This window comes from Furipterus horrens, unplaced genomic scaffold, assembly GCF_987537825.1.
Source record: "Furipterus horrens unplaced genomic scaffold, mFurHor1.1.pri manual_scaffold_2, whole genome shotgun sequence".
NCBI lineage: Eukaryota > Metazoa > Chordata > Mammalia > Chiroptera > Furipteridae > Furipterus > Furipterus horrens.
This window is the reverse complement of record NW_028327172.1, coordinates 149,873,489-149,890,812: the sequence shown is the minus strand read 5'-3', so window position 1 is coordinate 149,890,812 and position 17,324 is coordinate 149,873,489. Positions and strand designations below refer to the sequence as shown.

General features: G+C 40.7%; 1 protein-coding gene across 16 annotated transcripts in view; it reads right to left on the bottom strand.

Annotated features, from left to right (window-relative positions):
• The window catches only part of KIAA1217 (KIAA1217 ortholog), a 312,344-nt gene that overhangs the window by 159,813 nt on the left and 135,207 nt on the right, over positions 1–17,324 (bottom strand). For 11 of the 16 annotated variants that reach the window (XM_090266607.1, XM_090266611.1, XM_090266612.1 and 8 more), the window contains exon 3: positions 12,474–12,554. The exons of the other annotated variants lie outside the window; for them this stretch is intronic. In XM_090266607.1, the coding sequence (XP_090122733.1) occupies positions 12,474–12,554 (81 nt within the window). The remainder of the gene's footprint in view (positions 1–12,473; positions 12,555–17,324) is intronic. 16 annotated transcript variants of the gene reach the window in all.

Sequence of the window (17,324 nt, the reverse complement as noted above, 5' to 3'; positions counted from 1 at the left end):
AACCAATGGTGAAGGGAAGGAAACGGGGTTCAAATCAATGATTTGGAACATAAGGAAGAAAAACAGTCCACCAGTGCAGAATGAGGAAGCAAGAATTGAAAAAAGTGAGGAAAACATACCAAATTCTGCAAAGGAGATGGGACATACAGGTCCGGGAAGCACAGAGGGTCCGGGATGAGCTGGACCCAGAGGGGACCACACCAGGATGCATCATGACTAAGATGCTAAAGGTGAAAGATAAAGACAGAGTCCTGGGGGCAGCAAGAGAGAGGCGGAGAGTTGCCTAAAGGGGGGTGCCTATAGAACTATCAGCTGATTTCTCAGAAGACACTTTGCAGGCAAGAAGGAACTGGCAAGCAGTAGTATTCAATGTGATTAAAAGCAAACTGCAACCAAGATTACTTTAGCCAGGAAAGCTATTATTTGGAATTGAAGGGCAGATGAAGTGCTTCCCAGACAAGATGAAGCTAAAGGAGTTCATCATCACCAAGTCATTATTATATGAAATGTCAAAGGGACTTACTTAATAAAAAGATCAAAATTATGAACACTAAAATGACAACAAACTCACAACTATCAACAACTAAATCTAAAAAATAAAAACAAAATCCAACTAAGCAAACCAGAATAGGAACAGAATGATAGGTATGGGAATCATTTGGAAAATTATCAGCTGGGAGCGGGGAAGGGGAGAAATGGGGAAATGGTGTAGGGACTAAGATGCATAATCCATTGGTACAAAATAGAAAGGGGGGTGTTAAGAATAATATAGGAAAGGGTGAAGCCAAAGAACTTATATGCATGACCCACGGACATGAACTAAGGGGGGGATGGGATTGCTGGAGGGAACGGGGGTACTGGGCTGAGGGGAGCAAAGGGGAAAAAAATTGGAACTACTGTAACAACATAATCAATAAAATATAGTTTAAAAAAAAGTCAGGAGGGACCCCTGGGGAGTGCTCCCAGCACCAGACCAGACCGCATAGCTCACAGTCCCATCGCCAGGGAAAATAAAGCCTCATTGCTTCTAATTGTGCAAACCAGTGGTGGTTGGGGCAGAGGCAGAAACTGCTGGTCTCTCAGTAGAGTCCACTTGTTTAAAGGGCCCCCACGGTCCTAGAATATCCACAAACCCACCTGCTCTGGGAATGATGGCCAGGGCAACAGCTAGAGAGGCACCAGTCCCATATGGAAGTGGAAGAAGTGCCTGGAAAAGGAGGGAGTGCTGAGCAAGTGGCATTGTTCCCTCTCAGAGCCTCCCCCACACACAGTACAGTCACCCTGTACTGACGAATATGTAAGGCTCCGCCCCTTACAACGTAACAGGTGTGACAGCTCTACCTAAGAGACAGAGACAAACAAACACAGGAGCCTGTCAAGATGAGGAGACAGAGAGATATGGCCCAAAAGGGGGAACGGATCAAGGTTCCAGTGGGAGAACTAAGCGACGAGGCGATAGCCAGCCTCTCAGATGAGGAGATAGCCAACCTAACAGACACGGAGTTCAAAACACTGGTGATAAAGATGCTCAAAGGCTTGCCAGGTATGCTTAAGTATGGGAAACGCATAAGGGAAGAAGTGAAGGCTATGCTAAATGAATCGAAGGAAAATCCACATAAAACCAATGATGAAGGGAAGAATACTGGGGTTCAAATCAATGATTGGAACATAAGGGAAAAAAAAAAAAAGTCAACCAGTACAGAATGAGGCAACAGGAATTGAAAAAAATGAGGAGGGGCTTAGAAACCTCTATGGCAACTTTAAATGTGCCAACATCTGAACCATAGGGGTGCCAGAAGGAGAAGAGAAAGAGCAAGAAATTGAAAGCTTATGTGAGAAAATAATGAGGAAAAACTCCCAAAATTTGGCAAAGGAAATAGACATACAAGTCCAGGAAGCACAGAGAGTCCTGAAAAGCTAGATCCAAAAAGGACCACACAAAGACACATCATAATTAAAATGCCAAAGGTTAAAGATAAAGAGGGAATCTTAAAAGCAGCAAGAGGAGAGAAGTTAGATACCTACTGGGGAGTTCCCATGAGATGGTCAGCTGACTTCTCAAAAGAAACTTTGCAGGCAAGAAGTATTTAATGTGATGAAAAGCACGGACCTACAACCTAGATTACTCTATCCAGCAAAGCTATCATTTAAAATGGAAGAGCAGATGAAGTGCTTTCCAGACAAGGTAAAGCTAAAGGAGTTCATCATCATCAAGTCATTATTATATGAAATGTTAAAGGGACTTATTTAAGAAAATGAAGAACATCAACACCATGAACATTAAAAAGGCAACAAACTCACAACTATCAACAACTGAATCTAAAAAATAAAAACAAAATCCAACTAAGCAAACCAGAATAGGAACAGATTCATAGGTATGGGGATCATTTGGAGGGTTATCAGCTGGGAGGGGAAGGGGGAAAAATGGGGAAATGGTGCAGGAATTAAGAAGCATAATTGATTGGTACAAAATAGACAGGGGGGAGTTAATAATATAGAAAAGGGTGAAGCCAAAGAACTTATATGCATGACCCATGGACATGAACTAAGGGGGTTGGGTTCGCTGGAGGGAAGGGGGTTACTGAGAAGAGGGGAGCAAAGGGGAAAAAAATTGAGACTACTGTAAGAACATAATTGATAAAATAAACTGAAAAAAAGAACTAAATGAAAGGGAGATGAGCAATCTATCAGATGCAGAGTTAAACTCTGGTTATAAAGATGCTCAAGAAACTTAGTGAGACCCTCAAGAGCACAAAAAAGGTCCATTCAGAAACAAAAGATACACTAACTGAAATAAAGAACAATTTACAGGGAAACAATAGTAGAGTGGATGAAGCCGAGAATAAAATCAATGATTTAGAATATAAGGAAGCAAAAAACAACCAATCAGAACAACAAGAAGAAAAAGAATCCCAATAAAATGAGGACAGTTATAAGCAGCACCTGGAACAACTTCAAGATGTTCAATATTCTCATCATAGGGGTGCCAGTAGGAGAGGAGAAAGAGCAAGAAATTGGAAATTTATTTGAAAGAATAATGAAAGAATACTTCCCTAATTTGGTGAAGGAAATAGACATGTAAGTCCACGAAGCACTGAGAGTCCGAAAACAAGATGGATGCAAAGAGGCCCACTCTAAGATATATCATAATTAAAATGCTAAAGGTTAAAGATAAAGAAAGAATCTTAAAAGAGGCAAGAGAAAGGCAGTTAGTTACTTCCAGGGGAGTTCCCATAAAACTATCAGCTGATTTCCCAAAAGAAATTTTTCAGGCTAGGAAGGATTGGCAAGAAATATTCAAAGTCATGAAAAGCAGGAACATGCAGCCAAGATTGCTCTACCCAGCAAAGATATCACTTAGAACCAAAGAGCCGATAAAGAGCTTCCCAGAGAAGAAAAAAACTAAAGGAGTTCATCATCATGAAACCATTATTATATGACATGTTAAAGGGAACTATTTAAGAAAAAGAAGATCAAAACTATAACCCATAAAATGGCAATAAAGACATATCTATCAACAATTGAATCTAAAAAAGCTAAGTAAACAAGAAGAATAGAGACAGAATCATGGATATGGAGAGTGTTTTGATGAGAAGGGTGTGTGGAGGAATGGGTGAAGAGGTGAGGGGATTGAGAAGTACAAATAAGTAGTTACAGAATAGCCATGGGGATGTAAAGTACAGTACAGGAAATGGAGAAGCCAAACAATGTATATGCATGACCCATGGACATGAACAATGGTTTGGGGATTGCCTGAGGGTAGAGGGGTAATGGGAGAAAAATAGGGACAACTGTAATAGCATAATCAATAAAATATAATTAAAAATATATATGGGGGAGGGTACAATATAGGGTTACCAAGATTTATTTTGCAGTGTGAGGGGTGTCCAAAAATGCTCTTTCTATTGAAAATATCACTCTTTATGGTATAATTATTATCATGAGAAAAGAAAACCATTTTTATGCCAATAAAGGGAGGATAGGATCTTCACATAAATTTTGATTTGGCCTAATAGAAAAGTCCTGCTGGGAATTATCGTTCCCATTTTGGCTCAGGTGGAACCTTTTCTCGGTCATGCGTCACCTGCAGCATGACATTTGCAGCTTTTACTCTAAGCTTGAGTGCAGAGCTGTCCCTGTGTAGGGCAGATGTGGGAAGCAGTGGATGGTGGAAATGCTCTCTGAGCCACCTGAGCAGGAGTTAAGGGTCTGTAAGGCTGGATTTCCCTCTGTGCTTCATGGGTACCCGTGGCACCAACCCATCTCCCTCTGTTTCCATTACAATCTTCCAGGGTTTTCCCCAAATCATCAGGCAACTCTAAACCTACCAACCCAAATGGGAAGTTATTTGGGGCCATGAAGAAAGGTGTGGTCTGTATAACCAGTTCACCTGAACCCTACTTATCCTTTCTAGTCTTCTCTCATACAAAGACGGCTTTTCTGTCACAAGAGATGCTGGGGTAACAGGCTTCATGCAGACTTCCGCTCTGCTTCATCTGCAGCATGCGCAGTCTCGCTAGGAATATTCTCTGCTTAAGGAAAGGGTGAGGGAAGAGAGAAAGGAACTAACAAATCGAGTACCTACTGCTGTGCTAGGTGATTGACATGTGGTAATCTCATTTAACCCTCACTGCAACTTCATTGAGAAAACAGAGTTTAAACCTGAAATTCTAGCAAGTGTAGGAGTCTGAAGATTCTGGCTCTTGTTCAGTTTCTACAAAAACCGAGCAATGGATAAGTTCACTAAGTCATGTTCTCATCTGTAAGACACATTGAATTGGTTGGAAGTTAGCACTTTCAGGACTAAAGTTTCCTAATTCTAAGATCTATACACAATCAAAAGAAGAAGAAATTATATCACCCAGAAAACCTTAGTTTATTGAGATTGTTTACCTTCTAATTGTTACCTTACAGCTCTTGCTCTACAGAAATATGCAGGGAGCTAGCACTAGGATCTAGTTTCTGCATTTGTTTCAAGTTCATGCAACACAGTTGCCCAGCATTACTTTTTAAAGGACTGCAGTCTTTGCATTTTTATCATTGTGAATAAATATTTGCTGAATTGTTCACCATGAGCCTTATGCTATACTAGGAGATCAAATTTATTATTCTTTGCAGTGTTGTTATTTGGAGACTAAAGCCGAAGAGAAAAGAAAGAGATAGAAGAATTGATTTTTTTTCATTTCCATTTTCCAGACCCTATAAACTCTAAATTGAAATACCAAGGTCCAAAAAATGAACTACAAACATAGTTTTACATAATATGTTAACTATGGGGAACACTAGGGTTTCTGGTTAGCCTACTTTGCTTCAGATTACCTTATATATTGAGAAGAAAATTCAGAATTGCCTTACCTAGTTTTAGTTCATCCTAATTAATGCCCAGTTTGTCATAGGGTATTAGGAAATACAATGAAGCATCCCATATGGAAATGTATTCACAATGACTCATTATCCTAACACTCATTAACTCACATGGTTAATTTAATCATGACATTCAGTCACTTTCACCCATTTTCTTGCACTTGTGAAACTTTCAACTCAAACCTAGTCAAAATTCTGAATTCAATTAAGAGAACTTTCTAGTTGTTATGTACTCTTAGAAAAGATTCAAAGAGTGAAATATTAGAAGTTAACAAACACTGATCATCTCAGACTTATTTTTCTCCACCATCCTGACCCACAATCTTCTAGCCTCAGGAGAATGAACAAATTGTCATTACGGGAAGTTTCAGTTTCTAAGAGTAGTCACCTTCATCCCTTCTTTAGCTCTCCTTGTTTCCAAAGTCTAAGGTCTCTGCTGGGTTTAGGTCTGAGGATAGGAAGAAAGATGAAGAGCTTTCATAAACACACTTGGCTTCCATCCTGCTTCCTGTCGTCCCCCACCCCCTGGCTGCTGAGAGCTCCTCCCTCCTGGCCAGCCACCTGCCATTTTCATTTTCAGGTGAGTCCTGGGACCCAGAGCCAGGTATGCTTCTGAAGCAGCAGGCCCAGGTCTTTGTATGGCTCTTTGGCTACTTCCCACTTCTGTGGCTGATGGCCAGAAAAACATAACCCAAGCCAGTATCTCCTCAGTGGCAGTCTGAGAATATCCACAGTCCTAGAATATGACAGGTGGATGTGAGAGCTACAATACAAACATAAGAGAGAGCTACAGTTGTAGCATAATTATGAAACTTTGGGGTGGGCCTGGCCCTAGAGATTTAGAGAAGAAATCAGCTTTTGTTTTTCATAGAAAACTTGGTGCAAGCACTAAAGGATCCTGCTAATATGATAAACACACACAATTTAGTGTTTAGGGTATATCTGGGTGCTTCCTGCGGGCAGCCTGTGGACACATGCCAGGCTGACTGGTAACCAGGGACTTCTAGGCCTGACAATGATAGGACGTATCTGCACAAACCCCCATCTTAATGCCGGCTTCCAAGTGTGTGTCTCTGAGGGTGTCAGATATCTCTTCTATCTTAAATTTAGCTCTGAAGATTCACATTTCCCTTCCCCAGGACAAGGGGGAAGCCTTTCCTCCAAGATTTATTTTGATGAATTCTCCTTGATAAACTCAGCTTAAACCCCGTTTCTTCAAGGGTAATATTTCAACCCCTTCCTCCCTCCTTCCACGACAAGAGTACCCAGACATTTTTCATGATTTTCACCTGTGAAAACAGAAAGATGTTTGATCTGGAGTAAAATCAGACGATTCAGCAGTTGAGCAAAGTACAACTGTGTCTTTTGTTTCCACATTTCCTTCGCCGTGTCTATTACTTCATTATCAGATCAAAACTATAGTAGTCGCTGCCCATTGCCTTCCTGTCTAGAGCCAGCCACAGGCACTCATGCGGCGAGGCAGGCACTGGACTGAGCCAAGTGAGCCAAGCGGGACCCCTCCACCCACCCACCGTTGTTGGGCAAAGCCTCCTCCCCCACATGCCAAGGAATAAATGACAAGGACACCTCTGTGCAAAAAAGGATGCTTGCTCATTATTTAAAGTGGTGCCACACTACACAGATACTCTTTCATGTTATTTGTGTGTCGGATTAATCTTTTGAGATATTCTTAATTTATCTTGTCCTTGTAGTTGTCAGCAACAAACAAACAAAATTATGGGATATCTATACCTCTCCCCAGGTTCCTGAGTAAACTGCCAAGCCTTTGTGTTTTAAGGTCTTCCCAGGGGAAAGGGCTGTTAACAGTGTCTCTCTGCTACAGAGGCCACCCTGAAGACCCTCTCTGCAGACTGGGCTTAGAAAGTAAAGGCATTTGGAAAATGAACCTGGAGTTGCCCTCTAGAATGGGAGAGGAGGTAGATGGGCAGGAAGAGGATGCTAGTTTTGGTGGTGCTGGGGCATTTGATGGTGATGGCATTCTTCAAATTCTGGAGAGCTGGATTCCATTTACACGGAGGGGCCCCAACTGGGAGGAAGGATGTGCAGCATGCTTAGAGTAGCTGAAACCGGGTGCCCAAATTTAGGGGGCATCTCAGGGAGCCCCACAAACCCACCTGCAAACATAACTGCATGGGAAGCCATTCACTGTGAGTCCCAGGAGACTCAGAGGCCTTACCTAGTTCTATTGGACTAGACGTGCTCCCTAGGATTTCTTTATGACCCAAAGTAATGTGAATAAATTTTTCAATCATTGCTGAACACAAGCCAGTTTGATTATATTTGCAAAAATTAAGAAAAATTATACTTCCTGTACTAGAGTGTCAGGGAGAAAATCTGTATAAATGTAGAAAGAATGTAGAAGCTGGTTAACAAATTACAATGTGGTCATACTATGCAGTCACAATCAAAGTGGTTTTAAGGATTCTTTTTTTAAAAAATGAGAAAGGGAAGTAACACCAAATATTAGCATTAGTTTTATTTTAATGACAGTATTTTGAGTCATATGCTTTTTTTATTTATTACTCCAAAATTAGAATATGTTGCTTTGGAAAATCAGAGACTTACTGAGAGTCGGCAGCCGTCCGTCTCGAGAGACGATGGTGTAGCTTCTTAAGAGTCTATCTGCACCGCCGAGAATGGCTGTGCAGTCGACTCGGGAGTGACACGGTATCTGTCTCCTCCCGTGTTGAATCGACATCTTGCGATGACGCTGGAGTGTCCTCTCCAGTGAAGCTGAAGCTACAGAGCCTGGGCAGGGTGATATGGAGGGTCTTCTGTTGCCCATGCAGCAGACCCCCCCCTTCGCAGCTGAAGGGCCCAAGGGAAAGACGGAGTCAATACAGCTTGGCTTCAGGTGCGCCGCAGGAGTTGCCGGTGTTGACTACAACGTCAAACCGCCTTAGGGACTCCGGCTCCGGATTTTCTGTCGGGGTTTACTCCCTTAGCCTTTCCCCTGAAGAGGTATGCCGCAAGGCAGCGGAGGTTTTTTGGAGTCAGAGTTTTCCTTCTCTGAGACTTACTGAGTAGGTATGCTATTTTTAGAGTGGATCAGGGGAAGGGAAGACTTTTTCCACAAAACATTGGGAATCTGAAAGGATTCTTGTCTATGTTGACCTGAAGGTACTCATGCCGTTCCTATCTTTTCCTGTGCATTCTGGATGACTAGCTTCCAGTAAAAGGACTTCTCTTTACAGAAGGCCCCTGAAATGAGGGCACAAATTTGTGGGAAAACCGCGTGCTCAGAGACACATTTTCATTCCTATACCATACAAAATTCTGTAGGAACCCAAATTGTATGGACTTCCAATTTCAAAAAATTAAGAGAGAAGAGCTAAAAGCCATCAAATAAATTTTAGACATGCAGATAACGTCACCTTTTAAAAAGACAGACTCTCAAATCCGTAGTTCTGACACCATTACGTTAGGCCCTTAAAATCCGATCCAGGCAAATCTGGGATTTTAACAATTTTCTGTAATCCCTTGAGTGTTTCCAAATTTTCAACCCCTTCATAATGTGTAGATGATATGATTCTCATGTTCTCTTTAAGAGGTTTGGCTGCACCTGGAGGAGTAGCTAAAGTCCACTGCCCTGAAGATGGGGCGTGGGCTCCTCACCAGGACTGGAGGTGGGCCGCTTCCAAGGTCAGTCATCAACCTGCGACCTGCCCGCCCACTCGGTGTCCTACCCGTAACACAACAGAGGCTTGCTTCTGAAATACCACCCCGAATTGGGCTGCTCTCTGACTTTCCTCTGAAGCCATCATAAGATAAGGCTATTTAAAGAAGAAAAGAAGGCCTAGCTTGCCATCATCCCTATTTAGCATCCTTCCGTTGACTTAGAAAGTTACACTGTCAGCAAGTTCCAAATATGAATGTCATTAACTCAGCCCCCTATCCCTTTCAGATGCATATTCCTGCAATTATTATTATTTTTTAATTCACATTTATTTTTATTATTTACAGCTGTCCCCATTTCCCCCCTTTGCCCACCTCCACCTAAACCCCCGCCCCCCCTTCCCTCTGGCTGCCACCACACTGTTGTCTGTGTCCACGGGTTGTGCATATATGTTCTTCGGCTAATCCCTTCCCCTTCAATTATTATTTAGTGTTGTGTTTTCCTCTTGAAAGAACACAATGAAAGACCAGATGAAAAATATTGCTATTTTCTTGTTGACCTATGATATCATTACATCAATGTCCCTTTCACGAAGGCATGAGCAAAACATGATTCTTTTTAGAGTATGAAGCAGGAAAATAATTTTGTCTCATGTAGGAGTAATAAGTATTACTTTGTCCTATAATGAGAGGTGTATAAAATATCATATATATTGGAAAGGATGAAACTAAATTTAATGTTCAGGCCAATCCCAGTTTGCTGTATTCACAAATTTGTCTCCTTGGCTTCTTGATTGTTAGTTTATTCACCTTCAGGTGGATGGCTCTTAAAGGCCAGCTGCCTTGCCTCAATCAGTCTCTGTTTACTTTTGAAACAAGAAGGTGTGCATTGTAAACAGTGAAGCAGTTTCCCAGGCTTTGGCTCCCACAGTGCTCATTGGGAGAGGCCTGAGCAAAGCTGCAGATGCCTTTGCCATTCAGAGAGCTAGGAATGCACTTAAAAGCCTTCAGGATAAAAGGTGTCTGTGTGAGGACTGCTGTTATTATAGTGATGAAAGGAAAGGGACCTGCTTGCAGGCTTTGAAATTTCAAGTCAAATACAACCAACATACCACCTAGTACAAAATATGCACCTTTGAAGGCCTTCTGACAAAAGCCATTATTAAGCTCATCCCTGAAGCCCTGGCTTCAGCTCTTGCTGGAGAAGACATGAGGCCCAGGGGTGGGTGCCTGAGAGCTTAACTGCCTTGTTGTGAAACCAAAGGGGTTTTCTCTGATAACAGAGGCCACCTCCCTCAGCCTGTTGTGGGAGATCTGAAGATGTCCTCACTACCCCAACAATGAAGAAAGTCACAGGGAGCTGATCAGAGGGGACATTTGGTGCCCAAGGCCACCAAGCCTTTGGTGCTGGTGGCCAGCCCCTCTCCAGACACCTTGGGAGTGGAGTTCCAACTCATGTTTTCAAACACCCCCACCACCACCAACTGCCCTCCCAATCTCACCAGAATAATTTTACAAGGAAAAATCACCTTGTCCAAGTTCTGACTAGCTTCTCAGGCTCAGGGTTCCTTTCTCCTTTAGCCCTGCTAGAGGAGAGAATACCAGGGTTTGGTGAGAGGGAAGGAGGGCAAGATTTAGAGTGAGTGGACCTGCCTCTTTTGGTCACACTGTCTTTAAAAAAGGCAGACTCCAATCCTGCCATGCACTGGCAGTGCAGCCCCGCATAACAGCTTAATTTTGATGTTAGTTCTCACTCTTATAAAAGAATCAGAATATTTACTTGAATAGCTAGGGTGAGAGGTAACTGAAAAAATACACAGGGATCTGTCAACCAAAACTGACATTTAACTCCCTTTTTGTAATACCATTCTCTGCAGGATGGTTCTAAATGGCTCTGTTCCCTGCTTTACTTGAGGTGGGGGTCCCATAGCTTGTGGGATCCTATGTGACAGAAGATGCCAACCAATCTCTCCTGTGTCTACCTTGCCTTTTTCTTGGCCTTGTGAAGTTAGTAGATAGTTACTTCCAACTTCAAAAGAGAGAATTTGACATGTACAGAGGCCCCATGAGTTAGTTACTCCTTTACCAGAGGGGAAGAAGAACCCCTTCAGTTTCTACCCTTAACTTCCATCCCCCTCCTTCTGCAAGTCGAAATCATATTCCAGTATTGGAAACAACTTCACCATTTTATTCTACTTCTATTATGGAAACAGAAGAGTGAGCTGATCAATGTGTATGTGAAAGTAAGTTAAAATACTCACTCAATAAATATAAAAATACTAGGTGTTAACAAAATAATAATACCTAATAATTGTAACTTGTATATAAATGCTTGAAAACAACCTTGAAAACATTCTTCAGTACCTCTGCCAAATTTGCTGTCAATTTTATTGTCAAAAAATAACAGAAGTCAGCACTGAGAATTCACTTGTTTTAAGCATAAGAAAATAATAGAGGGACCCTTAACTGTGAATTTCTTATGATGGGAAATTCCACAACATGATGGCAAATCCCTGTTCTGACAGCAGAAAGGAAGAATGGATGGCAGTGTATACAGTTGTAGAGAAGAGTGGCTTCTTTTCTTTTTCTGCATGTCTACTTAGTGCACAATGTGTGTGCAAGGCCACCATAAAGATGCTTCTATTTCGCATGAATTATGCAAATGTGAAAATGATTAAGAATAGTGGGAAAAAAAGAAAGGTAATGGAGCCACCAAAACTCAGACAGCATAGTGTATGACTGCATCTCTGTTATTTCCTCTAGTCCAGCTTTTACTTCTATGTCTATTGTTTGGGCAGGGGCTCCCTAATTTGAGCTTGTAAACTTAAACCCTAAAAAAATCAGAGACTGATTAGTAAGAGGGAAGGCAAAGAGTTCAGTATGGTCACTGAAGACTGAGCGGGAAGGAGGCCACCTTTGTGTACAAGCCAGACACTTGGAACCTCATGGCACAGACCAAATGGTTCTGCCCTGGGTCTGATCAGGGGACAATAAAGAAACAGCTCATGTTTGGGGGACAAAAACGACATGAGTAGCTATGTGCCAAAGGGTCAGTTGGCACAGGTATCCAATACCAAGCCAGGTATCTAAGTACTGAAAACTTCCATTGCATTCCAGTTTTAACATTTTATCTGAGCCATGATGAATAGATCTGTGCCCAGATCTCGGACTTGCTGTTGCATTACTGCTGATTCTACAACTCAAGTTGTGGAAAATAAACAAAATATTTCACAGCAAGCATGCAATTAGTGTTCATTTTAATAATACCTGTCACGATTAAACAAAAAATTCACATTTCAGGATGCTGCAAGCATTGGCTTTGCGAGATTAAATCAGAGCTCGGGCAGACCGGGCAAAGTACAGGCGCTCTGTTTAGTGGCTGACACTGATTAGAATGCCACACACAGCTGAGTGAAAAGGCAGGCGGTGAGGTGCAACCCAATGCAGAAAAAAGAAAAAGGTAGAGTACTAACTGGCTGAGATGATTCAATTTTCATCAAGTACCTTTGAATGTCAAGTTCTGCCTGTAGAGAGATCAGCATGCACTGCAAAGCCTGTGTATCAGGAGAAAGAGGGAAAAAAGAGAGAGAGAGAGAGAGAGAGAGAGAGAGGGTGAAAACATGAAGAGAAAAAGAACAGGTTGACCAAATGAACCATCTATTTGTTCCTGATAAAAATGTAGCACAGCTGATTCTTCTCCTCTTCCCCAAAAAGAAAAAATGGTGACGGTTCCATCTCTATGTTTCAGAAATGCTAAATCCCTGACTGGCAATGAGTTTCCCTAACATATCCTGCCACAAACCCATCTAAATTCACCTTGTCATTTGAGAACTTGTCACAAGATTGACCTGTTGTCCTGAGGTTGTCCCAAGACTGCAGGGGAATTACCAAAGCCAGAATGAAATACCAGGCCTAATGCCATCTGGTGGTGGGCCCCACCTGCCAGCTTGATTGGCACTGGCCACTGGTACAATGGCCACTGGGCTGTTCTACAAACACGGGCCCGCGAATACAGTGGTCTGTGTCTGTGCTTTGCCACGCAGGATGACAAGACTTGATTTCATGATAAGACCCTATGAATATTTATAGGAACAGAGATCAGAATTAGAATTCAGGGAACATATTTTGACATCTGAACCTTTGGGTTCATTCTGGAGTGTGTTGTCAATTTACCATGTTTTCTGTGCCAGTATTTAAATACTTCAATTTTCATTGATCCACACAATAATTTTTGGCAACTTAACTTTTTTTTAAACCATGGATGAAAAATATTTCCATTTTTAAAAAATGAATATTTCTATAATCCTCATGCAAGAAAAATGACTTACTTTTGTATCCAAAATCAGTCAATGAAAATTAAAACCAGGGTCTCAAAGAGATATTTGTGCATCAATGTTCACAGCAACATTTCTCACAATAGCCAAAAGGTGGAAGCAACTCAACAGATGAGAAGATAAACAAATGTGGTATACTCATATTATGGAGTGAAATAAGTAGTCAAAAGAAAAGACAAATACTGTATGAGCCCACTTATGTGAGTTACCTAGGGTAGTCAGTTCACAGGGATAGAAATCAGCATGATGGTTGCTAGGAGCTAAGAGGAGAGGAGAAGGGGGAGTCATTGTTTAATGTGTACAGAGTTTCAATTTAGTGACAGGAAAAGAGTTCTAGAGCTTGGCTGCACAACAATGTAAAAATACTTAACATTAATGAATCGTGTACACTTAAAAACTGTTAAAATGGTAAATTTATGTCACATATATGTTCCCACAATTAAAAAGAAAGAGAGAAAAAAATATCAGCCAATGAAGTGTCATGGCTGGACAGCTCACTTTGTATATTACGGTACATGCATATAAACAGTCAGACCTGAGATATTGCAGGTTTGGTTCCAGACCACCACGATAATACAAATATTGCAATAAAGTAAGTCACACAAATTTTTTTGGTTTCTCAGTGCATATAAAAGTTACGTTTATACAATATTGTGTATAATAACATGATGTCTAAAAAATGTAATACAGTATTCCCTCACTTATCGCAGGTATTACGTTCTAGCCCCCCGGCCCCCGTGATAGGTGAAAAACCATGAAGCAGGAACCTTACATTTATTTTAGTATTTATATATATTTTTAGGCTTTATAAACCCTTCCCACACACTTATAAACCGTTCCCAGTCCTTTATTAACCTTTCCCACTTCCTTATTAACCTTTTCCACACTTTTATAAACCTACTTATGTTCTTAAAACATATTCTACACTCTTAAACCTACGCAACTTTAACAACACATGTATACAGTACCACAAAATCCTGCAATATAGCGAAAAATCCGCGATAAATAATTAAATATAATATTTTTAAAAATCCTGTGATACAGTGAGGCCATGATAAGTGAACCGCAATATAGAGAAGGACTACTGTACCTTAATTAGAAAGCACTTTATTGGTAAAAATGCTAATACTAAAATGTAAATGCTCAAAAACACAGGGTTGTCACACACCTTCAATTTGCATAAAACACAATAAAGCAAAATACAATAAAATGAGCTGTGCCTGTATCCGTGTGGATAACCAACACATACAGAGCCTTTAAATACTATCTGAATAGAATTATATAATATCCATGATCCTTACCACTAATACAATACATGTACATATGTAATGCGTATATATTTGAATAATTTTATATTATTTAGGACCTACTTTCACACATATTAGGCACAAATATACATGAGAAAAAGAACATCTGAACAAAAATGGCTATATCCAAAAGTCAAAAAGCCCAAAGATAGGTCTCCAGACAAGGACTATTCTAAAATATTCTACCCAGAATTCACTTAAGAGGTTAAAAAGAAAAGAACTCAAAGGGACTTTTAAGGGAAAAGGGAAGTCACACCATTAGAAGAACTATCAGCTGGACTGAGAAAAGCTCTTTTCTCCCTGGCTGGTGTGGCTCAGGTGGTTGGAGCATCATTCCATACACTGAAAGGTCATGGGTTCAGTTCTAGGTCAGGGCATATACCTAGGTTGATGGTCTGATTCCTGGTCTATGTGCATGTGAGAGGCAATCTATCAGTGCTTTTCTGTCACACTCTGTGATATTGATATTCCTCTCTGTCTTTCTCCTCTTTCCTTTCCTTCCCCACTCTCTAAAATCAATGAGAATGCCTCGGATGAGGATAAATAAAACCAAAGCTCTTTTCAAGGTGAGTATATTCTTGCTAAAAAGGTGATAGTTGCTGTAGACCCCTCTGGTTCTCCTGCCCCAAAGTTTATAGGCTGCATCGACTATAAAAGAAATATTCCAAAGTACAGTACAAATAATAAAAGCTCCATACAAGTACATACATGATAAATAAAATTGCAAGATAAAAACAGGATGATAGATTTGAAGAGCTGCTATGGACAGAAAATGGGAAAAATGGGTACAGAAATATCACAGGGCTTCCATCACAAGGAGATGGGGAATAAAATGGTGGAGGGCAGAGAACCCAGCAGAGCCACAGCCCAGCACAGAGATGCGGAGGAGTGGGTGGAGGGGACCAGCCCTGCTGACAACAAGACCCCAGCCTCTCTCTGCAGGCAACGTGCAACACAGAAAACTGCGAGAACAGAAAACCTGGACTAGGGGACAAGGAAAGTCACTTAAAGCAGCTTAAGCCAGAATCATCTGAGATTCAAGAAAGTAGGGGCAACAGAAATGCACAAGTGGTGGAAGGTGTCAAACTCTGGAGCAAATCCCAACTCTACTGGTTGTGTCTTTTCTTGTCTTCACTGACTGAGGTCAAAGCAACAGAAGCAGAAACAGTTTCACAGATGTAGAGCAGAAAGGACCCAGGGGTGCTGGAGAGAGGCGGGAGGTCTTTCTCAGAAGATGCAATGGAGAGAAAGCTCCAGAACTTGAGGCCACTGGAGCGTGAACCTCCATAATGACAGATAAATCCTCTCAGGATTACAAAATTAAACTCCCAGAAAACCTTTCCACTTCTTCGGCAGGCTTCATTTGCATGGAAAATGTTTTGAGCCCTATAGGCTTTGAGCTCTAGAGTGAGATAGCAGAGAAAAGAAAACTAGATTTTCTTAGGCCACTCATATACTCTTGTTAAGTCAAGTGTGTAGAACTTAGAAGCCTGATTTATGAATTTGACTATAAAATAGAAAATTGTTCCTAAAAAAGATAAGAGTGGGTAGGAGAGGAGCTGAGCATCTTTGAGCCACTTCAGAGAATTATAATGACAAGCAAATACTTTATCAATATAACAAGGTTACATCAAGATTAAGAAAAAATGCAAGACTCACCACCTCAAGGAAACAGCTGGAGCATCAAAAGTAATAATGATGTAAAAATTAAACAGAAGGACACTGTAATTATTTCAAAGAGTCCTAAAAAATCCAGTGAGTATCATAAGAAGAAAATGGCAGAGAAACTACAGAAGCAGTGGCTTTATTGAAGGTTACTTAAGATTTCTTTGAAAGGCTAAGTGAGGCAGGGAGAAAAAGGAGATCACAAGTTTCTTTCCTAACAATAAAGGCAATGCTGATCAGCCTGAAAAGAACTGATCAGAAATAGTAAACACGGGGCAAATGCCTAATGCACAGATGTAGCAGAGAGAAGCAAAAATGAACAAACTGTATTTATAACAGTAAATGATGAACAATATCTATTTTTTTTCTGTATCGATTTGAGTTTTGTATAATAAAGGTAATAATAATTTTTAAAAAGTATATATATGTGTAAAAAGTGAACTGTAGGTTTCCAGTAAGCAACAATGAGAGGTAAACTTTAAGGAATGCTGGGGATTGCTAAAATTTAAAAACTCACCAAAAGTTTCAGCTTTGTCCACAAATTGAAAATTTTGTGATATCATTTTACTTCTAGTCAACCTGTGACTACTTGGGAGCAATTTAACAAGGTTCAAGACTAATTGTGGCTAAAGAAAATACATTCATGAAAAAAAAAAAAAATCACAAGATCTAGTGAAATCATGTCTATATTAGGAGTCCCTTAATGTTTGTAATTACACAATGATCATTGAGTTGTTCAGCATTTCTTCTTGTGACATGAAGATCTAATTGACAGAACAGTAGCTCAGATTTTTATTCATGTTTCCAAATTTATTTCCTTTTCCTCCTCTATATTACTGTTGGGAACAACAACAAAAAAGACAGTAGAAAGGGCTCCTGGAAGCTAACTGAGCTTAAAAACAAGCAAACAAACACACACACAAACAGAAGCTTAGCAGCCATTTCTGCACAGGGGTCTCTTACACAAATTGCTCCTTACAGAGAAGCCTCTGCACTGAACTGCCTGCATGCACTGTTT